Raw genomic sequence first — 23,951 nt, 5'->3', positions numbered from 1 at the left:
ATGGCCCAACTCGACGCGTCGTGCCAGCCTGCCAGCAGCCAGCGGAGTGGAGCAGTAGATCTGTATTTCTATCCCTATGAACCTCTCGTCTGCATAGATACGAACACAGATAATCTCAACAAATCCAGCCCTTTAGAAGTGGGTGAATATTCGGTCTAGGCCCATAATCCAAGGATATTCGTGTTCTTCGGCTGATTGTCCAAGTTTCTTTGATCACTTCAATCAACTTGGCTTCCGAGACGTCTGCCTCCTATTCAATGTAATTTAGGACTTGCCAATAGAATTCACCCAACCCCACCGTGAACAGTTCATCTTAAAGCAGAAGTCAGTAGGGACATAATCAGTAAACATTGAAAGAACTCTTTTGCACCCGAACCGTGAGCATTTCATCTCCAGAAAAGAGAGCCCACCTATTGGGGGGGGGGTCGAATGCCTCGACTATGGCTGGTACGCAATAGTATCGTTCATCTTCTCATCGTCTTGGGCATTTTCAGGGAGCTACACTGGCCACTGAAAACGGGGTCAGAGATAACATCTGTCAGAGCTCTAGTGCATAAGCGCTCAACTCGCTCCTCAAAACTAGTGCTAACGCAGGTGAGAAAGTTAACAATTGTTAAACTGCATTCTAATATGTAGCATCATAGCGCAAACTAGAAGCCGTTTCGCTTCTTGACGAAAATGGCGCACGACACGACCTAGTAGATCCTACGCACAGAACTACCATTCATCTTGCATCTATGCATGAGCGCTACTAGTTATTCGATAACTATACGAAGGCGGCAGGTATTCGACAATTTTGTAGCTTAAAGGCCATAAAACAATACTCCCTTCATTCTGGCCTTCCCTAACTGGCTTCACAGTGTAGTGCAATACTTTCTCGACATTGGAGTAAACAAAAGAGTTGTGTGGATCAGCAAGGGTGCACTCTAATGATTGAGAAGGCGACTATGGGTCATATAGACATTGTTCCTTGATCGCGGCCGGTATCGAGGCAGACGAGTGTGCTAGGATTGGACAATCCGCTTTTGATATACTACGAAACACAAGTCGAACATCTTTATTCAGTATCTCATAGGCAAGGCTCTAGACCCTCGAATACCACTTGTATCAATCTCCCTCTAGAAGCCCAGCCACAACCTTGTCGAGACTACTTTTTAGCCCACAACATTTAGGCATATCTATTTCTGAGTTAAGAGTTAACGCGTCCAAAGAAAGGTAAGAAAACACCCCACTATGTTCAATGCCTAAGCTATCGTTAATTTAGTTAAGCTTCGGGGGCTGAGCGACATACGTCCCACTAACGCACAGGAAACGTATTTGCCAGTCGCCCAACTCCTTCCTATTTTTTTCCGAAGCAAATCCGGACTGGACGGACAAAGGCTAGAAAGACCTCTCCGCTACCTACGCTACACTCTCCTTAGGTGTCACTCGCGGCAAGTCCTAATGATGCTGGTCGAACTCCGCGAAGGCATTCTATTCTGGATCGCAATTCTCAGTGCACTAGCAGTTCATAGTGAATTTTGGGAGCTTCACAATGAATGCTGATCGTTGTTGGATATTTTTAAATTAGCTGAAATCATTCTAGATGAGAATATCGCCTCCCTTACGGATCTAAAGCTACACATATCCATACATGGCCTCGTTGCTAGACTTGCAGCATGTTACCACATAACGCGGAACACAATTAGAGTGGAGTCTGCCCATCAAACCACTTGCTAGAATCCAGGATGTCAACAGGATACCAAATTCTAACCTAAAGTACCCCACCATATTGCACGTTAGATGGGAAGATGCAGTATTGATACTCTGCACCTTCTGTCCTACGCCCTCTGAACAGTCCCTACCCCGGGCTCAATCCAACCCTGCGTAACCGCCAGGTTCTCAAAACACGGCGTCAACTTCTCCTCCGTCATCACCAACAACTGATTCAAAGAATCCAACCTCGACACTTGCCCAGGAAAGTAAAAATGAACAAAAGACCGTCCATCGGGTGTGTACTCGACCAGCGCAACGCCGATTTTGCCGGCGCGTTCAGCCCCGATGGTGACGACTTCGAGACTCTTTTGGGAACCGAGGAGGGCGCGGGCGTTGGCTTTGGGTGGGTGGATTAGCCGGTTAGGGCTTTAGGCGAAGGAGGGAAGGATGGAAGTAGCTTACCGAGGATACGATGGCGATAATGTTCAAATTGTGTTTGTTCGTCGTTCTTGGTTGAGGATGCGAGAATCTTCTCACAGTTTTGTCGTATCTGCATTACGTTTTGCGAGATGGTCGCAATAGTGATTTTGGTGAGAGACATCGTAATGCTCGGGGGGGGTTTTTATTCCGTGGTCGCAGTCTCAGGATCAAATCTATTGTGGATGTCCTACTGTGGTGTCTGGTTTCTCGAAAAGATTTGAACTAAGTGATGCAAGTAGGCGTATCATGACTGCTTTATGGAAATTATTTCATGTGGGGCGGATATGGAGAGATCAAGCCCTCGTCCTTGGCGGGCGTTTCTAACGTCGCGACATTGGCTGCCGGAGAAGCGAAGGCTGAGGTGTTGTGTGATGGGGAATGCAAAAGTCATGCTCTTGAATATCTCGACATATATCTTCTGATTCTTGTTACGAGTAGAGGGATGAAGCCAGTTGTGACGCGCTCGTTGACCCAAACCAGAACTCCGGATCACTTCCGCCCACCCCCAGAAGAACTGCTAAAGCAAAATCCTTAGATTTCAAAGCATGCTATTTGTGACCCTCATACGGGCAAAGAATTGCCAGACGTGGATGCTGCAGCAAAGACCTGCACCCTGTGCACCCATCCTCAACCTGCCTATAGATTTAACAGAGGTCACCACCTTGAATAAGGTTGTCGGCTTGGAGCCCTAACTAACGTGTTCCACCACCTAATTAACCGGCAAATCGGCAAACCAGCCAACACACCAAAAACCCGAGAAATCGTATCTTGATATCTCAACCAGCGACTTAATAAAAATGCCTAGAAATAAATATCTAGTCGTTAACACCCTCTTTAAGACTCTTGTTAACCTTTTAGAGCAATAAACCTAGCCATTGTTAAGATTTTCGGTTTCTAGCCTCTATAGCAAGCCAAATTGCTATTTCGCAAGGTCCACTTTATAAAGTTAGATATACGTCTTAAAATAAGCATAAGAAGATAACGCTAAAATTATAGGCTTTGTTATTAAGTCGGTGTTGAGATATCAAGGTACGATTTCTCGGATTCTTGGTGGGTCTTGGGCTGGCCGGTTTGGTGGTTTAGCTGGTTAGGTGGTGTAACACGTCACACTCAAACCTGTCTCCTTGGTCAGTCCTTACCTAGCCTAGATTCTCACTCGACTACCAGGCTGAGTTTATTATAGGAAATGGGGAAATATTGATGTTCATATACTACAACAATTAAGATTTCTTAATACGGGAATAATTTAGTAGGATGGGTCGAGGTCTGAGTGACGTAGAATGGAAGAGGCTTGTGTGAGAATATCTTATCAAACAGCGACGGCAAAAGGGCGCGAGAGAGGATCTATGGTGGGAAGTCTTCAGGGAAGTATTTTGGAGATATTTTATGACTTAAGTGTTGAGACACATGGTGAATCTACGGGTACATGCCTTTTGAGAATACTTATGAGGCTCATCGGACCAACTTTAGATCTGAGCATTAAGTCTTCCTTAGAACGAAAACCTCACACACCAGGAATCCGATATACCCCATCACCATAATCACTCCAATGCATCTTGACCATTGCCCCAGCCGTCTTCCACACCAAACCAGTCCGGTAAACAGAGCTGAAGAAGCTAGCATCACTGCAATCTCAATCCTCTTCAACCCTTGCCCTTCATATTTATCGCCCCATCGTCCCGCATCCACCATGACAATTCCCAGGCACAGACTGAGCAAAAATATGTTGCTGCCCGCTGTATTCGCAACCAGGATTGCAAGCTCCCCACGTTTGCCGGCCATCAGTGCAATAAACTTTTCAGGAAGCGTAGTCGCGATTGAAAGAACGATGATACCAAAGAGGTAATCCGAGCCTCCAAATTCGTCGACGATGTTCGTCGCTGCGTGAGAGAGAATATATGACGAGAGTGAGAGCGCCAGAAACCCGATAACTAGGTGGACGATGTGGTATTGAAGTCCATGTCGAAGGGTAGGAGCAGGTGGAGGCGAAGGTGATACAGAGTTTGGCCGAGTCGGAGGTGGAGTGCGGTCGAGCAATGGACGTGTATCAATGAAACTGCCTTGTGAAGACGCCTCAGAGTCTGAGTCGGAGTCGTTGTCCTCGGGTGGTCGAATTCCTCCTTTACTGATGGCCCAAATAATCGATACCGCGTAGGCTCCAAAAATAAAGAGGAAAGCAGCCCCAGAAATCGTCCATATGAGAGAAGGCTCTGGGGAGATGAAAAGAACCAAACTGACAACACCCGTTAGTCCAAGAAGAAGGAGGGAGTAGATCTTCGAGCTGCGATCAAAGTCCGTTTCACCGTCATCCTCGCTTCCTCCCAGACTTGATTTAAACAGTAGTCCCAAAGAGAAAGCTCCCAGGATATTCGCAATAGAGCTTCCAATAACATTTCCTAGTGCCAAAGACTGCCTGGAAAGCCCCAAAGCGGCAACCACAACTCCCAACTCCTCCCATTCGGTGCCAGCCGTCAGGAGTGCTACGACCGCCGCTGATACCCCGATCCTCCTCGCAACCACTGAGGTATGCTGGATGAACTTGTCAGCACCATGTTCCATCAAAAACAGCGCAGCTATAAAAGCCGCGACGTTAAACGGGACCTTGTCGATGTTGGTGCTTGCCATAGTTGGATGCTACGGTGGTTGGCGTCTGTTGTAGTGGTGGGAACGCATCGCAGGTGAACGCGCGTCTAGTTCTTATTGTTTACCTTTGTAGGTTCACCTTTCCTTCGGCGACGCCGCTTGGCATGAGTGGGATGGAGGTGTCCGGGAGTATTGAAAAATTGAAAGCAGACATGATTAGCGAAGAAGTGTGGCTTGGGCGGGCATGTGGCTGTGTGTGTGACAGAGCGGGTGGTTCATCAATCTTTGAGGATGTGAGGTTTGGAGATGCCATTACTTCTTTGGCGGGATTTGAAGTCGGTGAAAGGTGCTACAGGATATTCAATGCTGGGTGACATGCAATCCATTCATACAAATTAGAATCTCGCGCCACTATCATCTGGTAGTGCTTGAATCCCACAGAGAGAAACGAACGATCCACCCCTCTTTGATAAGCACCGAAGCCACAACATCAAAAAGGCCTTTGCAAAACCTATCCACTCCCCAGATCAATGTCTACCCAGTCTTCTCCGCAGTCTCCTCCGAATGTCTTCCCCCAAAATTCCAACCGAGGAAGTCTACTTCAACACGAACTCAACCTGGGTCCGTGAAACCATCGTGAGTGGGGAGGGTTCTATTATTAGCACACTCCGTTCTCATGCAAAACGAAACCATGTAATTTCCGCTTCCAATCTCGCCGTTGATGCCCCTCTTCTTTCTGAAATTTTGAGATGAGGATTGTCCTGTGAAAGGATCCCGTGGAGGCTAGGTATGAGAGTGAGATCGTGGGGAGGGTAGAGGTTCTGTAAGCTGTGTGGGCAGTAAACATGCTCAAATTTTCTTTCTTATTTCGTAGAGTATCTTATTCTATCTTGAGTTCATGGACACAAAATGAACTTGTGGAACTGCAGAAACGCAGACTTGTAACGTGCTTGTGTGCAGTGTAAGAGAAAGAAAACGCCACCCAGTAATGCTGATGAAACCGTTGCCCAAACTCCAAAGACGCCCGTCCGCTTTGTCCCAAAAGATACCGTTACAGGGTATTACTATCGACATCCAAGTTTCTGATTAAATGAAGCAGGTGAGAAGAAGATTCCAGTTGTGTCCATAGTAACGCGTTCGAGATATCGACCGCACAAGAAAGGGAAGTGGGGTGTTCGAAATCGGGAATCGTTGGGTAATTACTGTGCCTCAGGGCGCCAGACTTCCTTAGAGCCCTTCTTGCCCCAAAACTCTTCAAACCAGTCCTTGCACTTTCCGCCAACCCAACAGCCCGCGAAATGCACCATCAAGTCGCCGTCACGATAGCCCATGGTGTTGCCGCCTTGGACGTATGCGTTGAATTTGCGTTGCGGGTAAATGCCGACATGGTTCCGGACAAGTTGGTGTTCAAGCATAAGATGTTTGAGCGCGTCCTGCTCAGCGCCAACGTGTTCCTTGCCCATCAACATGGTGTAATCCGTCATCATTTCTAGTATCCATCGTGTGAATGCGGTTCGTCGGAAGAAAACGCTGCCGGTGTTAACACTCTGGTGGTCTTGGGTGATGAGGATGTCGATGTCTTCGACGCGGAAGTCCGAGGGAGTTGAGATGTTGGTGGGGTGGTCCTTGAGTTGGCCGTCGAGGATAGGGGTGCCGCGCATGAGGCCGCTCTCGATGGCGTTGGGAGCGATGATGGCGTCAACGATGGAGGTATCAGGAGACATGATGATGATATCGGTGTCGATGAGCCATACCCATTCAGCGGTTGGGTGCAGTGAGAATGCCTCGGCCACAGCGGGAATCTTTGACCATGTCTGCAGAGGAAAGCTCGTTAGCACGCGTGCCACACTGAGGCTGCGAAGTGTCACGGGGAGGAGACATGAATAAAATTACTGACCCTATGTGCCTCTCCAATATCGTAGCGACTCGTGTTCAGCCAAAGGTTCGTGAAGCCATGCCTGTCACAATACTTCTGTCGGTCGTCAAGCACTCTTTCCAACACATTCGGGATCGCGCTGTTGTGGCCTCCGCCATCGCTCGCCGTCAGAACGATGACATCTCGGTCCTTCGGGACCCTCGCATATCCGTTCCAACCTTTCGCGGTGGGGGGGACACTGAAATCCCATTCTGGCTGAGACTTGAAATACCCAGGCTGCGGCTTGTCGTTGTTGACCTCGATGGGTGCCATGGGTTCAGCGGGGCCATAATTTCGATAATATTCGTACGGCACATCGCCGTAGAATTTAAAGAGGACGACGAAGAGGGTGACGATCGAGATGGCGAGAATTATGGACCTGTGGAGCGTCAGTGACTCCAGTATCTGGCCAGAAAAATCGTGAAACAGTTGCTGCGAGAGCCGGGACGTACCGCCGAGGGGCCACCTGGAAAGCCTGCATTTTGGAGGTAAACACGTTGTCACCCAGAACCTTGAAGTTTGGTAAAGAGCGCAACATGAGGAAACGAATGACGCTTCAACGGCTTTTGAGGGGGAAACGTAGGATCACGGGAAATAAGCAAGGGGCAAGTGGAGGAGATGACTGAAATGCATGATGTGGAAAAGCGAACGCCCCCTTTGCGGGCGCAATGCCGCAGCATTACATTGCTGAGATAGGATACGATCCTGCGGCTTTCAAGAGACATGGCTTGATCCGTTGGCGCCAACACTCTATTAGCGTTGATCAGCAGCCCAACAAATTGTTTCTTTTCAGCCGGAAATGGGCTGACTGAGCAGATGAACGTTGTCGATTGGATGTTTTCGCATTCTTTCCGAGCCCTAGTCTCGACGGTCCTCTCAGCGTGTGAGCTGGTGGCCTTTTTTTAAAAGGCGGCCGCTCCGTGCAACAACCGAACACGGCCCTATGATTAAACGCTTCGGCAGTGATCTGGATCACAATCGACACATTTGGCGCAATGTGGTTCCGCACCGAGCCGAATGGTACAAAGTCAGCCATGGCTGAGGATGCTTTCCAAACAAAGAACGTTGTGCCTGAGCCGCAAAGCCGCTCGCGACATCCAACAATACTGGTGGAGTGACAAAGGCGGACCGAAACTGGAGTGGTTGCGCCTGTCGCCACCTCGTATCACTTGGAACATTCACTAAGCTGAGCAATGGCAAGGTGACAGCTTTAAAGCAGTGAGAACTTCTGCCTACTGGCAACGTTACTGGCATGTCTGACTGAAGAATATAACACGCGATAACGTAGCCGTGATTGTTTAAGCTTATTTATTGATCGGTTTTGCGCAAAACAAAACTTCTTGCCTGGTGTCATATTCTTGGCTTCTGATTGGTAGGCTCGGGTTCTCTTCTCAATCAACAGCATGATCACACAGCCGGCTGCAAAGCCTGCACCCCCTAAATACCCTCTCTGCCTATAGTCTATAGGAGTCGCCGACACAAAATAGCGGTATCCTTTAGACAAGCACATCCAACTCCGTTTTGAATAGGTCTGCCTCTCCTCCGTATGTGCTCGGTAAAAGGCTCCAGTCGATCCCCATTCCCTCCACTCTATCCTTGAAGCCCTCTATTCTGTCGGAATGTCTGTCGGCATTACCTCTGGTCTGAGCATAAACCTGGTTCAAACCTGGGAAGTATTGGCAGGTGGATTCCAATATTCTTTCCAGCACGTTAATGGACTCCACTGGGAGGTGATTTCAGCAAGACGCAGCCCTTCCAAAGTTGCGGGAAGAACCGTGCTGATATTGAACGCCATCTCGAAGCTTGCATCCTCAGTACTGGGCTGGTAGAAGCCGTCCTTGAGCGCCTGGTCGATGTCGATACCGCTATCATCTCCCTCATCTGGAAGCAGGTCATCCAAGTGACTCTGCAAGGTCTTCAAATTGCAAGGTCTTCAAATTTTTAACTCCTTTGAGAGATATGCATCGAGGAACGTTGTTACTCGCCTGGACTTGTGGTTAGTAAATTCCTACAATAATTTAAATTACACAGCGTGATGACGGATTCGACGAAATATTACAGCGGCCTAGTGTAGGATGGGAGTCTGTACTGCATCATTTCGGAAAGATTCAATACGCTCTTTTAATTTTCAGGGTAGGCACGAGTAGGGTGAACAGGTGCCGTAGGCATTCCGCCCTCATCTATTAGAGCCGGGCGCTCCAAAGAATGAGAGCATTCTCCTACGACTATACGTGTTGCCAAATCGTGAAAAGGCTATTGACTAATGCGAGCAGGGAATCCTCGGTGATCTCGGGGGCTTCCAGGGGTTTAGTGCATCGCTCCACACCCAAGGGCCCACTGATGCATCACTTAATTTTGAGCTAAGGCTAAGATGAGCTTCTTTACCAGCTGAGCCGCACTGTTTGGTGTCCACAATTTTGGAGCTAGCTTCCTAGTTCCTAGAATCGTTACCCTCGGGCCCGACTTTTGAGTTCTTGGGGACCTCTTCGGGGACGCATCCTTGCATCTTACTGCCTCATGTACCGTCAGATTTGCAGAATGGGAGTACTTCATGCGCTACCGAGTGCCTACAGGGGAAAAGGGCGAGCCTGCGAAGATAAGTGACACAAGGAACCAAAAACGGAAAGAGAAATGAACCATTCTAGTGGGATTTTGAGGCAAAGGCTAGTTTATCGCTCACATCACACCAAAGGTTACTTATGGTATCTTTTTGACTCGTCAGCAATACCAGACGTGGCTTTAGACCTAGGCGTGGAATCTTACACAAGAATCTACGTAGACTTTAAGACGGAGTTTTCTCAACATCTTATGTATTGTTATGGGATGGGTGGGTGCTACTCTATTTGGTAAGAACGTTCCATCAGGGTGAAAACTTAAGTCATACTAATTTTCGTGCGCAGCAAACATTGCAGCCCCGATTATCTCCCATCCAGCCTTGGGTAGATATTACCCCATAAAGCCTTACACCTATGATCTACTTCCCATGAAGTACAGCGATGGAAACCCCTGGTTAGCAAGATGTGAATGTCGATAATTTCATTCATTTCATATAGAAGCTAGGTAGAGATAGTGTTCAGACAATTATGCTTTCAGTGAAAAAATTTCAGAGCGATTGATAGATTGGAAGATATCCTAATTGTGAATCGAGACCCTGAACTTACGGCCAGTGTTTGGCCTACCTTGATTAAGAAACACGGGCCGACGCTCCGGAAACTAGATATTGATTACTGCGAGTTATGTGGATGAAAAACTGCTCAATTTGCTAAGCTGTTGAAGAAGAGTCCTAGGCTGGAAAGTCTGAGCGTGAACATGGAGCTTGGGTTGGGCCACCAGGGGTTGTATTACTCCGGGGGATGGGTATGCGAATTTACAAGGGTATTTTTCCAATTATGAAGCTTTCCAACATTGTCGTTTTAGTCGCCAAATTTGACAGAAACAATGGCTGTAATTCGGAACTTGCGAAATCTGAAGCAGGAGATCAAACTTAATGAGCACTCTTCCATGTGCTGTAATGTAATCGACGGAAGAACATGCATGGGTGAGGATAACGGGGTTAAGACAGTAGGTTTTCTTTTCATGGTAGGAGAAGAACATTCTAGAGTGTGAATTTAACTTTCTCTGCGGTGTACCCATTGGCGAAGATATGGAGGTTCAAGGCAGAGTTGATTTGGGCTGCTAGAGAACACAAGGGCAGGTTTACAGTAACAGAGGACATTGGGCAAGATCTCCCGGAAAACCACCTTTTCTTTGACGCCTTTAGATAAATAGGTTATTGCCTTATTCCTGGGTATTTATTACAGCTTTTGCAAAGGCTCATATATGTCATCACAACTTTATATGTACCGGACAAACCAAATATCACGAAATTGCCCTAGCTGGAAAGGGATGGTTGAAGGCAAACCCCGAGCATAATAGTAGTTATGTTCAAACACTGCATACTGTTTCGTAGTCCACGGCTATCAAAAGATGTCTTGGAGACAGCAGAAGCATCAAGAACAGGTTTTTATTTCAAGCTAGATGCCCTAAACTACGGCTATCTTCCAACAATTTTTATCCACCGTCGGAACCATGACAATCGCCGATTGACTGGAAACGTTCACGAAAGCTTCCCTTGCAGACTAAACACACCATATAGCTAATCGCGAACCAAAGAAACTCGGATCATCAAGGCCGCATTTCTGCACTCCTCCCTCCACTTAGTGCGACTAAACCAACAATATCAACACGGTGTACCTTCATAGAGCGAACGCCTACTTGTCTTCCCTCCATCAAGCTGCCAGTTCTTTATTCTTCCGAAAGCCTCAGACCTCTTGGACCTCCTGGCTAGGTCTGGGTGTGCTCTCGGCACTCTCGTCCCGATACTCACCGTCGCCGCCTAGCAGCGAATACCTCGGTCCCTTCCCCATGCTCTTCGTCACTGGGTTTGCAAGAAGACCATCGCGCTCCTCCCGCTGGGCGCAATGCGGGCACTCTCTTTGAAAGCCAATGCTTGGGAGCGACAGTTTCTTCCAGTTGAAACTCGCGAGGAAGAGATAGGCGTGGATGCACCTTAGGAAAGCGAATTAGTGATGGAGTTCCATGAATTGGTGTCATCTTCTAGATCGACTGGGCCTAAGACTGAAAGAAAATATAAAGCTCACATATTGACCATCAAGAACACACTACCATAGTACTCCAATAAAAGCATGGGGCCCGGTCTGATATGCCATCCGTAGTAGGTCCTCTGGGTATCGATGATCCAAAGAGGAAGCAAAACACCCAGATCTGCAAGGCAAATCGCGAAATCCCAAATGGGATGAGTGAACCATCTACACGACTTCTTCTTGATGTCATTTCGCGGCCGCAGCAAATGCGCTACACCGTTGAGGAATGAGAAGAACATCGGGATGATCCCCATCGGTGGAATTATGCTGCTGAGGATTCCCGCAGGGAGGAGGAAGGCGAAGGCCGGGAAGAAGGTGAGGACATTGATTTTGTGGAGCGTGGGGAAAGCCGTGCTTGACTCCATGAAGCTGGTACTGGATAACTCCAGATGGTTGTATACTTATAGAGTTGGACGTGTAACGAGGAGCGATCGAACCTTGAGTTCAAGCGTGAATTCAAATATCCCCTTTATTCCCTAGGCAACAACATTCGAAGGCGGTGTAAGACAGCACGCGTGGCTTCAGCCTTGTCTCTGCCTATCATTTGGCCTTTCGATATCGACTACCCTGCAATGTACGTTTCAGGCAGTGCGAAGGATTGGGGTGCAGGTCGTCCGACCAATCAGATTGCAGGATTGGGGCTGTGTTGTGTTTTGGGTGGTGGGTTGAGAATAACAAAGACGAGAGGTAGAGCAGATTGGTCGAGGAATGTTTGCGACGGAAGCCAAGACACTACTCCAGGTTTTGGAGTCTTAGGAGGATAGATGAGTGGGCCGAGAAAAGCGTGTAGTTTTTAGGCGCCCCGTGTCCATGACGAAGATAAGTCACGATAAAATTGCGAACTACCCAGGTACGCAGTGCGATGTCGCAGGAAGCAGCTTTGCATAATCTTTTTAGATAGACTTTACGTTGAATTTTACAGTAAATTCTTAGTGATGGTCCCTGGCTGTTTCACCCGCATCTTCAACAACCTATCCGTTTTACAGTTTCTCGGACCCTTACCTGAACCTACATAGCCGATTTCGAAACCACCACATCACATTTTCAGCTCCTGAGTGCAAAGATTGACGATGAGGTCTCATGTTGATCGGGAAGAGATATACACACTTAAATGCTGACAGTATTTACAATCTTCAAGCCCACACTCCGACGCATTTTACACCCACCCATAGATTGCGCATTTGGCTCTTCAAATTACCGCATGCTATCTACATTATTTAAGCGCTACCGTCTATCAGGAAGAATGCTAACAGTTCGAGTCACGGTTTCAGTCTTCGTAACCCTCACGCTCGTTATCGTAACTGTTACAGTTCTCGTCGTGTCTGCCGGCGCGGAGGTAATAAGACACGAGCAGGCGGATGTGATGTCGGCAGGCTTTCCAATTCCCGGACCAATCGAGATCTGGATTTGAGGGTTGCGCTTCCGGACGGGGAGTTCCTTCGGGCAGGTAATATCGTAGAAGGTGTAGGGAGACATGGGGTTGTAGTTCACGTTATCGGCTCTGTGTTGGAAATACTTAGCTGAGGGGTTTATAGGGCTTAGTAGTACAGAAAGCTTACGATGAGATGTCAAAAAGCATGCAGTTCGCTTCTCCATAACCAAAGCTCTTGCACTTCGTGTCTGCTTTACAGGCGGCTTGGCAAGACGTGAAGTTGTTCTTAGTACCCGTAGAGTCGAAGTAGTAGGCGGCAGTAGTCTTGGTGTATCCGACAAGACCGCAAGGGGCGGTTGAAGACGGAGCTCTTTATCCTAGTCAGAAATTTGGCCCAAGAAGTACTCTAGCAATACATACGGAGTTGAGGTAACCGGTGTGGGTGGTGGAGTTGACGATGGCGGCTAGGGAGATTAGTTTGATTTGGAAAAAAAAATTGAACGCTTCTATTGGGTAGAAACCAACCTTGGGTGTTGAGCTAGAGGGCTTCGGAGTCGACTTCGGGGTTGATGAGGGTGGAGCCGGGGTCGTGCTTGGAGGTTCCGTGGAAGGAGGGTACAATGTCGTCCACACAGTCTTTTTAGTGGTTGTAGTTGCGCGAGCAGTATATGTCTCAGTCTGAATAGCTGTGCCAGTCTTTAAGAGGCTACTACAGAACAACGATGCCTCAGCCGTATGGTCTCCAAAGGCATCCAACCCACAGCTAGCAGCTATAAGATTGTTAGCGGGATATTCCACTTGGTGGTCATCTTACAATCAGTAGGATTTGGGTTAGGGTAAAAGGTGAATGTTGGCTGTGGCCGCCCGATGCTGAGCCAGGGTGGTTGCGGATCTCGTTTGTGCACTGGGGAATTTGTACCGTCAGGGCCACCTGGATATACTCCTGGTCGGCTTGTAGAGTGCTCACGTTGTCTCCCTTCAATTACCGCGCCATTGACACTTGCTGCCAGGGCAACCGCGAAGAGTAGAGCTGCCTTCATGCTGATTGATAACGGAGCCTTAGCTGCTGAAGAAGTGTGGTGGGGGTATACCGAACAGGAAGGCTGACGAGCAATAGGACGGACTCGATCTTTACTTATAGTTCAGTCTAATGGATCTTTCGGGTATGCTGCAGATAGTAGAAGGGAGAAAAGGAATACGACTCGTGATGTAGCATGGTTTCATTTGGAATTAGATGAGAAAGCTACACTTTGGGCGCAGTAACGCTTCAATGGATTACGTCGGGCTAGGCCGTAGCACCCTCGTAGTATTCCGCACATATTAAATGCGCTGCGAGCTTACTATGCATCAATTTGTCCATTTCGATGCCCTCTGCTTTCTGAATGTCCGCCGAACGCGATCACACCATGCTTTCAACCGGGCAGGTGGTGGCCCCGATACCATGGAAGCCCAGTGAGGGTTCAGAACAGCCGATGAAGTGTTGAGCAATGAAATATGAATCAATGTTTGGAATATAAATATCCAAAGTAAAAACAATAAGGGTATATAGATGGAAGCTTGCCTACCCTGTCAACGACCCCGCCAAGTCGCGTGTTGCTCGATATTGCAATCTGCACATCTAAAAATACTGCCGCTTCCTTTGCCCCAGGATCGCTGTTTGAGGAAAATAATTGCTATGAAAGGCCGGAAAGCTCAAGCGGCGAGGTCGTCGAGGTTTGCTACTGAGACGGTCCAGACTGTGCTTTGCGATGATTCTCGTTTGGCAGCCAAAGCGGAACTGCGCAGGTACCGGCTTTGTAGGTCGATTGCAGGCGCAGACCAGGGTACTAGAAAACCGATACCGGGCATATAGGGCTTACGTCTGCATGCACTCCACAACACTTGCGAACATATTGTTGTTGCTTTCCACGGAGCAACTGCAACATCCTGCTGCCGACGCACAACGCAAAGTTGAAAACGAGAATTGTAACCTCGTGGAGTCGTCTACTGCCGCTTGACGACGAACCAGACCCGTCTTGCGTCGCTGTTGTGGAACCTGCAGTGGCCTTGTTCCAGAAGCTCGAGCCTTACTTCTACGGCAAATGATATGCCGAGAGCATCTCCAATATTTTTCCACGTCGTTTTTAAAAGGTTTCAAAATTATGTCGGAGCTTTTTTTTCCTGTAGGGTTCATCCTGTGATCCATCTCTTCTGCATTCACAGCTTCGACCTGCCGGCCTGATATTATCGAGTCCTTTGTTGGCCGGAGCAGCGAGGCCATGGGTTTAGAAACCACACTTGATTTTGGTCGTCCCAGAGTTAGAAGAAAGATCCAGCCTCAAACATGTCTATTTACCCTTCAGATCACTAAGTGGAGAATTGTGGTCAACCATATCCGCGGCAAGAAACTTATCTGTAGACTGTCTAGATCTACAATAAGCTTGTAGCCAAGCCTAATATAATCTTCCCGAGGTTCGGACTCTTCAATATTTTCGCATGTTGCTCCGTCGGCTACGAGTTGTCGGATTTCTTGCCCAAAGCAACACACCACGTCGAATAGCTCTTTATCTTTCTGTAGTATTTCATAATAGTCCGCGGCTTGATTGAGGCTCAGGTTGAGAAATAAAAACTGGCCAATGTACGGATATGGGATGATTCCTCACACTTCACCCCGTATTCACACAACATAGCCATTAAACTTGTCTAGACAAATGCTACCTACTGTATGTCTCCAGCAATTAGCGAACCGCGGGACAAATCTACTTTGCACTCGGTTGCTCGTCAAACCAAACAAAAGTCTTGTCTTGAGTATTCATCGTTTGACGGTGAGGGCTGGGCTTTAAAAACGCACGGCGTCGACGCAAATCCTTGTGGCGCAGGATTACCCTGGAAGTTGACGAAATTGTGACGAAATAAATTGCCTAGATGAACTTTTGGGCAACGATGACTCCGAAGAAGGTCCGTTTCGACCCATCGTAGCAGCTGGAAGATATATTAGAAGGAATTATGCGGAATGACCGCGGGATGAGACGAAAGGTCACCAAAGTGACGTCAAGGCGAACCTGATTCAGATTCTCCAGGGCTGCGTCATATCGCCGAACATGCAGCATGCCTGAAAATGGTATTTTGTCACATAATGTGGAACATAACAGAGGGTTAATTTAGGATAGAAATCTCTACATTTGTCGACCTTCTCCCCAACCCCAGGAAGAGGTTTAATGGATAATAGACTCTGCCGTGATCATGTTCCAAGTTATGTGACAACCTGCCTTGGGACAGGCCACGTGTTTACGCGCTAGCGCGAAATGAAACCCGCTTACCCCGTTGTGCCCGCCTCTTTTTGAATTGTCCACAACAAAGAGCAACCAGTAAGCCGAAGGGCTCTACGATGGGCTGCCCAATAAACCTTGGGCTTGGCGTCTCATCACTCTATATAAATCATATAGCTCCTCGGACCTCAGTCCACAATACATCACTGCTTTCATGACTTAGCTATTGGCAGGTTCTACGCGGCATTGTTACGACCCGCCCATGCCTTACAAACATTTATAGAGACTCGTAAGTGGTTCGAGAAGAAGCGTACAGAGTATTCTAGCATCGAGGGGAAGCTTGATAAAGGAATATTCACTGTAAATGACGTACCGAAGCCAAAATTGGAGGATCTTGAAATTCTCCCTTTCTGTATCTGTCCGGAGCAAGACTTGTACGTCAATCTAAAATACCTACTAACACACTACTAACCGATTATAGCAGCATCGTGTGGGTATACATCGCCGGCTTCGATCGAGTGATCTTCTGCGTGATCAACAACTTCCTACTTCCATCTCTCAAAGATCCCAAGCAACTAGGAAGATCTTCCAGAAAAGGTTGGGCAACACAACCGCGACAATCTAAGATCAAACTAAATTCATGAATCAATAACGATAAATGGCGTCGATATGGTCTTGAGTTTCGGTGCTGCGAAAGTTTGTTTAGCGTTAAAGCCGACCTTGTTCCGACCAAAGCGCCATTCTGGCCTGAACAAGAAGCCATCAATCATTCGCCTCTAGGTCTATATACCAGAATTTTTCGTCAGAATTCGCAAGCGAGTTTGTTAAGGCGCGCAACATCCTGCCTGAAACCGATTCTCTATTTCGTGAGGTTGCGTTCACTTTACTATCCCAGATTTAGTGCGTCTCACGTCTATCCGCCAGCGAATGCAAGGCCGTGATTTTGCATGCATGAACAGCAGTAGTCCGGCTGGACATCAGACAGAGTTTCCGTCTAACTTCTTCAGCAGGTACCATATTGGGGGCAAACCTGCCATAAGCACACCTATTGCAACTTCGTATTGGGTTCTGGACGCCCTCGTCTTCATCACTACGGAACTCTAGTCGCGCGAGACTTTCCAGCACGCAATTCTCCTCACCATTCAAAAGGCAGACTTGAATGTCGGACTCACTTCAACACTATCATTGTTTCACTAGCGCAGATTGTTCTTGTCTGAGTCGCGGAAGACTGAGTGTAGCACACCCAAAGGGTAATGTTTTTTTTTTAGGTGGCGTCTGTAATATGAACGCAGCTCAACCTACTTCCTGGCATCTAGTCACCTACTCCGTATAACTCTGAGACTATCGAATGGCCGCTCTAAAAAGAGGGGCATGAACTAGGAGATGCGGTAGCTACAACAGAATCTGGGGAGTCATCCTCTGATGATACTCTAATAATCAATCTAAGATCGATCCTCTACCAACGCCAGGCCAAGATTCTTCGGAATTTATGCGGTTCGATGATGAAGAGCGAGTGTTTAAGGCAATTGCACACTTCTTTAAAGTTGTCCAGTGCCAAAAGTACGAGTTATTATTTCTGTGTAGAAATTTATGCTAATGATACGTAAGCTATAGACGCAAGCCATGTCTCTTAAAAGCCCACGAGAAACCCCGAATAGATATCTAGATCGATTGTCGGGCTTCTCGGTGGCGAGGTGAGAGAAGCTTGTCTGTTCGTGTCTAGTGCATTTCGAGACGTTTGCATCCGACGCTTTCTATATGGGTGACCATCTCAGTTTACTCCGTTGGCCAGGAGAAGCTCACCCATATTTCGATCTTTCTCACAGTTTTCTTGATCTTTCCCTTATATATGGGGCGCAGTGGGGGATAAATCCTCAAGCATCCAATGACAGAGTTTGCCGACGGTACAGCCAGCTCTGCCCCTGGGCTCCAATTCTCCTTCCCAAAATTTCTCGCCAAATCTCGACGACGAATTGCGAAAGCTAGGTGCAGGCGTCGCCTCTAAATAGAAAGATGCTCTTGATCCGGAAGCCGTGGAAAGACTATTCCCTAATAGAGAGAGACAAATGTCTATTGACGATATGGCCGATTGCGACAACTCCAACTACGAGCTGTTTGAGTGAATCCTCCCCTCTAATAATATCATAGTTGACTCGAAAGACGTGGCTGTTGTATGTTTCCAGTGGCACGCATTGCATGACTTTGGCTTTGCTAATTCCTCCGTGCATCTGTCTACACTACATGGCATTTTTCTCTGATCTGGCTATCTTTAGATTCGTAGCATGGACTCAGGATGTTTACTCTGCCAGCCCACGCGTATAGGTAATATTCCGAAGATTCAAATGAATACACATATGGTGTATGGCCTTGGGGTTTCCCATAAGCAGCATGGGCACCACGGCGACAAGAAATGCAGTATTCTCTGGCCGAAACAGCCTTGGGAAGACACTTCAGATGGTAGGTAACACGCCGTTCGGGATTCTCAGGAACGTGTATCAGTAGAATACCCGAACCACCTATACAAACTACGGGTCAAGGACATTATCTTTGAGCAATTTCCCAGTGTATTCCTCCAAGAAGATGTTTCCTTTGTTACACACTGAAAATTGAAGATCATTTCGTGATTATAGTGGTGATTGGGACTAAATACAAAACCTTCCATCCCGCACGCCAGCCACTGATACCGCCTGGGAAGATGTTCTAACATCATAGCCCAGCTCGAAGGACAGAAGCATCGGTATAGCTTCCATCGCAACCATACGCTCTGGGATGGAGGTGGTATCGTCTTTGAAGGACTCTGAGTCCGGATCAAATAGAGTCCAATTGAGGAGATTGGTAGGCCTTGACTTATACGGCAAGATTCGGCGTCGTCTATCACCCTGTTTGCGACGAAAAACGGTGGCATTTCGTTCTACTGCATGAAAATTCAGTCACACCTGAGCCCGGTGACCTAATTATTGTGTTTGCGGTGTCAACCATTCCTTTTCGTGCCAACGTACCTTGCATGACATCTGTCGCCTCAGGACTCTCCCTTAACATATCTTGCCTCCCCGACTATCCCACCTCTGTCCCACATGCACCGGGATAAATATGGGCTAGTTGAGTTGTGCTAAGCGAAATGTACCATGAGTCTTGATTTAGTCCGATGGGAGCATGCGTAGTGGGACTGATTGCGAACGAAATGGTGTTTTTTTATGTCTGAGGGACTAGAAATGATCCAAACGTTGGACTGATACGTTTACGTTCAGCGCAGTCACACCCGCATTTCTTCCCGAGATCATGCCAAAGCCAGCACCTTGGCTATTGTCTTCTTTCCAATCGGAGAGGACATGATCCGGAAACTTGCCGTGCTTGTGTCTTTGAATGCGCTTCCGCGGCGACACAACCTCGCCTCTATGAACAGCGGATGATGATATTATCCATGGTCGAGAAGCTATGATGTTGCTATTGAAAGGAATGTTGTTCCACGAAGCTGTCAAGAGCCGGGGGCATGGAACAAAACAAAATGTACGGGCCCGCGAGAGCCGTCCCGCACCTATGTAACATCGTGACATCGCGACGCAACAATATCATAGTTCTAGCGAGTATAGCGATCGAAAATCTTGGTAGCAGTGGTATGTATTATTCGACTATGTGAATAGGGATCCAAGTTATATATCCGGTTGTTCGTATCCCCTCTGTGAGTCAACATTCTGCGTTTACGCGTTTATTATTCCTATATCATGAGTATGGCACAGAAGGCTACCCCTGACACTGGGGCAGGCTTCGCAAGCTCCATAGACTCCGAGTCGTGTACAACAAATGCAGTCGAGGGAGGTGTTGAGGGCTGGCTGACAATCGTTGGGTCGGCTCTAGTCTATTACTCTTCTTTCGGCATCATCAACAGTTTCGGGTTCTTCCAGTCGTACTACAAGAATGAGTTCTTGAAGGGCACATCGCCGTTTACGATTGCCTTCATAGGCACGCTTCAAATAGCGTTGATGAACTTGCTCTCCCCAGTCTCTGGATCCTTGTGTGATTTGCATGGGATCAAAGTATTAGCATCCGCCTGCCCAAAAATCTGTCTTTACTAAATCGACCACAGTATCTCTACATTGGTTCTGGGCTTGGAACGTCTGGAACTCTCCTTGCACTCTCCTTCACAAGCCCTGGCGCCGTTTGGCAGACGTTTCTAAGCCAAGGCCTCCTTTTAGGATTCGTCATGTCGTTTGGCATCCAGTCCGCTCTCACGGTCGCCGGCCAGCACTTTAGACACAAGCGTGCATTTGCAATGGGCATCGTCTCCACCGGATCTAGCGCTGGAGGAATTTGTTACCCGATCATGTTCGATAAGCTGGTTGCATACATCGGATTTCCATGGGCTGTGCGTATCGCCGCAGTTAAGGTCGCGTAAGTCATGCCAGAGTCCGGTAGTGTTTGATTGCTGACGACAGAAAAGACTATGCTATGCAATAGCTCTTTGCATCTCAACAAGTAGGCCGTCGGGTAGGGTAACACGAATCAGTTTTAGTTCACTTCTGGATCTCAGGGGCTTCCTAGATGTGAGATACTCTGTCATTGCGCTTGGTGCATTCCTGTGTCATCTTGGAATTTGGGTGCCATTCTACTATATTCGTGAGTACACCGTCGCCCTATACGTAATCCTTTACTCACGAAGACGGCAGAGGAATACTGTGGGGTTATTTATCCATCCGCAAGCATCCAAGTCTATCTCTTGTCGCTGGCTAATGCCACTAGTTTGATTGGCATGATTGTGTAAGGAACCATAGTCTAAAAACTACTATCGCCCGCTAAAGAGTGGTAGCGGAGGCTTTTTAGGCGACACAATTGGCCGCCTCAATCTCCTCTATCCTATTATCATTCTTTCAGGGCTTCTTTCCCTCTTTATGTGGCTCCTCGCGGCCTCGCTGCCAGCTATCATCGCATTCTCATGTATCCATGGCTATTGTACGGGCCATTTCGTTGCGCTGCTTCCCGCAGTCGTCGGCCAGATCTCCCCAGACGAGAAGCTCGGCGCAAGGATGGGTGCATTCTACAGCCTGGTGGCAATTGCGAGCTTGGTTGGGACACCGGTTGGTGGGGCTCTAATCAAGGGCAAGTCCAGGGAAGGCTATCAAAATATAATCTTCTATACGGTAAATGGGCTTGTGTTAATTCCGATACGCCGTAACTAATCCTCAGTAGGGAGGTACGCTTCTTAGCGGAGGCTTAATACTCTGGATAGGGAGATTATTGCATGACCGCGACTTGCGAAAAAAGTGGTAAAGGAAATGGGCATGATCAGAGCGGCCTGAGGGAGAGATTTCCGCTAGTCGAAGAAGTTTTCTAGGATGGTGGTTGGGTGTGGTACCTTTCCATTTTAGAAATTCCCTTAGGACAGGGGAATGATAGGCGATTTTTAGTCACCAACGCCCATTACAGAATGAGAAGAAGGGGCACGTAGGCTCTCTAAGGATTTCATAGTAGTGACATGTACTGTTTTAATGTACTCTGTAAGCGCTTGTAGTTCACTAGGGACAACCTTATTACCCAGCCAGTTCTTCTAAAACCGTATAGCCTTAAATGTACGAGCAGAGTAGATTCCTCTTTATTGTAAGCATCTAATTACACAAGCAAGACTCCCTGGCGCCTTAGATGCTAACATATATGGTCGTGTGATATCCTAGCCTGTCTAAGTGCGATTTAACGCAGAATATATTAGCCCAATTAATCGTAGAGGCTATCCCTACGTTTAATAGGGCATCATTTATGTGCTCCTTAACCTAGGTATTGGGCAGAATGGGTTAGGGGGTTATCGCTTAAGCCTTCTAAAGACGTTTAGAAGAGTCAGCATGGTACACCTCAGCAAGGAGATAGCTAGAGGAGGCCGCATTCCTTTGCTGTGTGTAGCTGCATGATAGAATCCTCTGTGGCCATGTAGATGTTAGCTGGTGACAAGGAGGATGGTTTTATATACAAGAGGTATATGTAATTCTTTCTCTCAGCCTTAATATTGAAAGAGGCCAGTGAAGTATGGCAGTTAACTATAATAGCACCGTGAACCATCTTTGTTTCGGTCGGGATCTGTGGCAATTGATAAATCGCCATTCGTTTAATTGCTCTTTCCGCTGTATTCCTTAGCTCCTCTAGTGAGCACAATTCTGACACTCTGAATCCTGTTCGCCTTGTATAACATTAATCTAATCCCTTGGGTTCTCACAGAATCCGATCATGTGGGGTTTCAAACACTACGACTAACCTACGCTTTGCGGCGACAAAATGGAGAGAAAATATCTTCCAGTGGACTACAAAGGGCGCTTTCGACCTCCATCATCTATTCTTTAACAATTGAAAAGACCACCATCTTGACTTCTACCTTCACACCTTTACAAACATTCTTGACCTATTTCCCCAAACCTTCAAAATTCTTTTCTCCGACTCTGTCAAGAAGAAATTCTCTCCAGCGGCGAATGGAATATCGTACTTGGGAAATCCCGAAGCAAGAGTAGTAGCTTTAGCCATAAGACCTGGGTAACAGGGCGTGGGCTGCGACCAACTTCGGGCTGAACCTAAGCGACACCGACACCGCGAGCTCTGCACTCCGAAATACTTGCGGCAATGGCGGAATCCAGAGGACCACTTACTTCAAGCGTGGTGATGCTGTGGCTTTCTATTGCCAGCGCACCACGGAGTCGTCTCGAAACGCTAATGGGTTAATTTCCGACCAATGCGACAACTACCAGGCTGGGAGCTATTCCAATAGACCAGAGTCTACTAGGCCTTATAACTATGGATACGCTAATTGGAAGATTTATAAGTGGTGTGGTATCCCCGCTGGTGGTAACTAAGTTGCGAACACATTGGGAACCTGGGCTCAGACTGAGTGTGATGTGAACGAAGAAGAAGCTATCTCAAGTCGGATCTGTGGACGGAGGGCGAGAGAGGTCATTGGTGTGGGTTTCGTATTGTGGTCGAGATTTTCTTCTGTGTCTTATCCCAACCACATTCGTGTATGGATGTCTGGTATATAGGTAGCTATTTGTCAGCATTACTGGATTAAATTCTCTTCGCGGCATCTAAATCTGGTCTTCACCTGCAGTTCAAGAGACGTACTCAAACAATAGCTGTGTCCATGACCGCGGTGCTGAATAGTTCCAAGATGGTTTTATTTAAGCCTATGGCATGAGTAAGAACAAAGTTGGGGAAGAAATACTATTGGCTCCTACTGGGAGTGATTACCTCTTTCGTTGCAAATAATCTTAAGACGGGTAATGGCCGACATTTTGGTCGCCTCAAACATTTGAACCACAGACATCCTCGAGGCTAGCTAGGTCCCGGGCAGCGTGGCCAACAGTACGTAGTACGTTACGTTTGAGCTTTTTTCTGCCAGTAACTTCTCAATTTGGTAGTACTTTTGTACATAAGCAGTGAATTAATTAGCAAGTACGTAACATAACAGTAACTTCTTAAAATCCTTATACTTTTGTACTTTTCACAAGAAGTTTTGTTAGTCTAGGTTAAAATTGTTCTAGGAGAAGCTTTTTAGCCTAGATAAAGTCCCCTTCTCCTCCTTATCACCCTCTGTCTCTAGCTTGTTAGGACGACTCTAATAAGCAGGAGAATTAGGATGAGGCTGTACGCCTGCTGTAATAGAGGAATTAAGACATCTAGCTTATTGTAACAATTAATAAGATAAGCAATAGGTTAGCAAATAAGCAGGTATAAGATAAGGAGCTTTTCTAGGGCAAAAGTTAACTATTTTTATAATTGTTACTCTAAAACGCGACCTTAAACAAAGCTCCTAACGTGATAGCTAATAGGGTCTAAAAACAGGAGGGAAATCTCCTAAAATATGACTTCTCTGACCTGTACTACAGGACGTACTTGGCAATTCACTGTACAAAAGTTACGTCTCACATTTTAACTACTTTTGTACTCCTCACGTGATTACTACGTTCACGTAGTTACGTTACGTACTACGGACTGTTGGCCACGCTGGTCCCGGGGGGGTAGCCCAGTAAGGCTAAGCTGAGGAG

At 47.3% G+C, this 23,951-nt stretch overlaps 10 protein-coding genes across 10 annotated transcripts; 3 read left to right on the top strand and 7 right to left on the bottom strand.

The window, feature by feature from the left end:
- Positions 1–429: 429 nt before the first annotated feature.
- BDR25DRAFT_349712 (uncharacterized protein) lies at positions 430–1,545 on the top strand (the record flags this gene model as incomplete). Its single annotated transcript, XM_033694587.1, has 6 exons — positions 430–594; positions 645–698; positions 803–859; positions 915–965; positions 996–1,140; positions 1,250–1,545. The coding sequence occupies 6 exons, from the start codon at positions 430–432 to the stop codon at positions 1,543–1,545; spliced, it is 768 nt and encodes a 255-aa protein (XP_033553476.1).
- Positions 1,546–1,769: 224 nt separating this feature from the next.
- BDR25DRAFT_67961 (uncharacterized protein) lies at positions 1,770–2,449 on the bottom strand. Its single transcript, XM_033698917.1, has 2 exons — positions 2,158–2,449; positions 1,770–2,092 (listed from the first exon to the last, which is right to left on the bottom strand). The coding sequence occupies exons 1-2, from the start codon at positions 2,294–2,296 to the stop codon at positions 1,821–1,823; spliced, it is 411 nt and encodes a 136-aa protein (XP_033553475.1). The 5' UTR covers positions 2,297–2,449; the 3' UTR covers positions 1,770–1,820.
- Positions 2,450–3,556: 1,107 nt separating this feature from the next.
- Positions 3,557–4,928, bottom strand: BDR25DRAFT_300564 (uncharacterized protein). Its single transcript, XM_033689398.1, has one exon. The coding sequence runs from the start codon at positions 4,732–4,734 to the stop codon at positions 3,655–3,657; it is 1,080 nt and encodes a 359-aa protein (XP_033553474.1). The 5' UTR covers positions 4,735–4,928; the 3' UTR covers positions 3,557–3,654.
- A 1,029-nt stretch (positions 4,929–5,957) lies between these two features.
- On the bottom strand, positions 5,958–7,154 carry BDR25DRAFT_322036 (uncharacterized protein; the record flags this gene model as incomplete). The annotated part of the gene is made up of 3 exons (XM_033692006.1): positions 5,958–6,572; positions 6,656–7,052; positions 7,126–7,154. 3 exons carry the CDS (start codon positions 7,152–7,154, stop codon positions 5,958–5,960), a joined length of 1,041 nt encoding a protein of 346 aa, XP_033553473.1.
- Positions 7,155–10,893: 3,739 nt separating this feature from the next.
- Positions 10,894–11,768, bottom strand: BDR25DRAFT_67899 (uncharacterized protein). Its single transcript, XM_033698915.1, has 2 exons — positions 11,314–11,768; positions 10,894–11,221 (listed from the first exon to the last, which is right to left on the bottom strand). Exons 1-2 carry the CDS (start codon positions 11,679–11,681, stop codon positions 10,975–10,977), a joined length of 615 nt encoding a protein of 204 aa, XP_033553472.1. The 5' UTR covers positions 11,682–11,768; the 3' UTR covers positions 10,894–10,974.
- A 675-nt stretch (positions 11,769–12,443) lies between these two features.
- Positions 12,444–13,728, bottom strand: BDR25DRAFT_331362 (uncharacterized protein; the record flags this gene model as incomplete). The annotated part of the gene is made up of 5 exons (XM_033692624.1): positions 12,444–12,817; positions 12,876–13,058; positions 13,109–13,152; positions 13,214–13,458; positions 13,656–13,728. The coding sequence occupies 5 exons, from the start codon at positions 13,726–13,728 to the stop codon at positions 12,541–12,543; spliced, it is 822 nt and encodes a 273-aa protein (XP_033553471.1). The 3' UTR covers positions 12,444–12,540.
- Positions 13,729–13,958: 230 nt separating this feature from the next.
- Positions 13,959–18,539, top strand: BDR25DRAFT_349708 (uncharacterized protein; the record flags this gene model as incomplete). The annotated part of the gene is made up of 32 exons (XM_033694586.1): positions 13,959–13,994; positions 14,025–14,140; positions 14,275–14,395; positions 14,424–14,473; positions 14,511–14,666; positions 14,697–14,818; positions 14,891–15,082; positions 15,140–15,218; positions 15,282–15,340; positions 15,403–15,571; positions 15,623–15,642; positions 15,697–15,712; positions 15,739–15,805; positions 15,875–15,880; positions 15,921–16,085; positions 16,129–16,370; positions 16,421–16,466; positions 16,516–16,533; positions 16,617–16,802; positions 16,861–17,016; positions 17,041–17,123; positions 17,175–17,186; positions 17,229–17,251; positions 17,302–17,449; positions 17,481–17,496; positions 17,551–17,630; positions 17,671–17,761; positions 17,829–17,930; positions 17,968–18,055; positions 18,085–18,158; positions 18,210–18,393; positions 18,436–18,539. 32 exons carry the CDS (start codon positions 13,959–13,961, stop codon positions 18,537–18,539), a joined length of 3,027 nt encoding a protein of 1,008 aa, XP_033553470.1.
- Positions 18,540–18,578: 39 nt separating this feature from the next.
- On the bottom strand, positions 18,579–19,627 carry BDR25DRAFT_349707 (uncharacterized protein; the record flags this gene model as incomplete). The annotated part of the gene is made up of 5 exons (XM_033694585.1): positions 18,579–18,847; positions 18,873–18,977; positions 19,011–19,102; positions 19,144–19,471; positions 19,567–19,627. The coding sequence occupies 5 exons, from the start codon at positions 19,625–19,627 to the stop codon at positions 18,579–18,581; spliced, it is 855 nt and encodes a 284-aa protein (XP_033553469.1).
- A 37-nt stretch (positions 19,628–19,664) lies between these two features.
- Positions 19,665–21,110, top strand: BDR25DRAFT_210917 (MFS general substrate transporter; the record flags this gene model as incomplete). The annotated part of the gene is made up of 5 exons (XM_033684671.1): positions 19,665–19,970; positions 20,021–20,325; positions 20,375–20,550; positions 20,601–20,691; positions 20,741–21,110. 5 exons carry the CDS (start codon positions 19,665–19,667, stop codon positions 21,108–21,110), a joined length of 1,248 nt encoding a protein of 415 aa, XP_033553468.1.
- Positions 21,111–21,566: 456 nt separating this feature from the next.
- On the bottom strand, positions 21,567–23,230 carry BDR25DRAFT_349705 (uncharacterized protein; the record flags this gene model as incomplete). The annotated part of the gene is made up of 12 exons (XM_033694584.1): positions 21,567–21,698; positions 21,752–21,842; positions 21,872–22,084; positions 22,136–22,232; positions 22,262–22,299; positions 22,355–22,461; positions 22,494–22,620; positions 22,656–22,666; positions 22,713–22,821; positions 22,846–22,935; positions 22,968–23,039; positions 23,142–23,230. The coding sequence occupies 12 exons, from the start codon at positions 23,228–23,230 to the stop codon at positions 21,567–21,569; spliced, it is 1,176 nt and encodes a 391-aa protein (XP_033553467.1).
- Positions 23,231–23,951: the final 721 nt, after the last annotated feature.

The sequence above is a fragment of the Lindgomyces ingoldianus genome (assembly GCF_010093535.1).
Source record: "Lindgomyces ingoldianus strain ATCC 200398 unplaced genomic scaffold BDR25scaffold_3, whole genome shotgun sequence".
Taxonomy (NCBI): Eukaryota; Fungi; Ascomycota; class Dothideomycetes; order Pleosporales; family Lindgomycetaceae; genus Lindgomyces; species Lindgomyces ingoldianus.
This window is presented reverse-complemented; position numbering and strand designations above follow the sequence as displayed.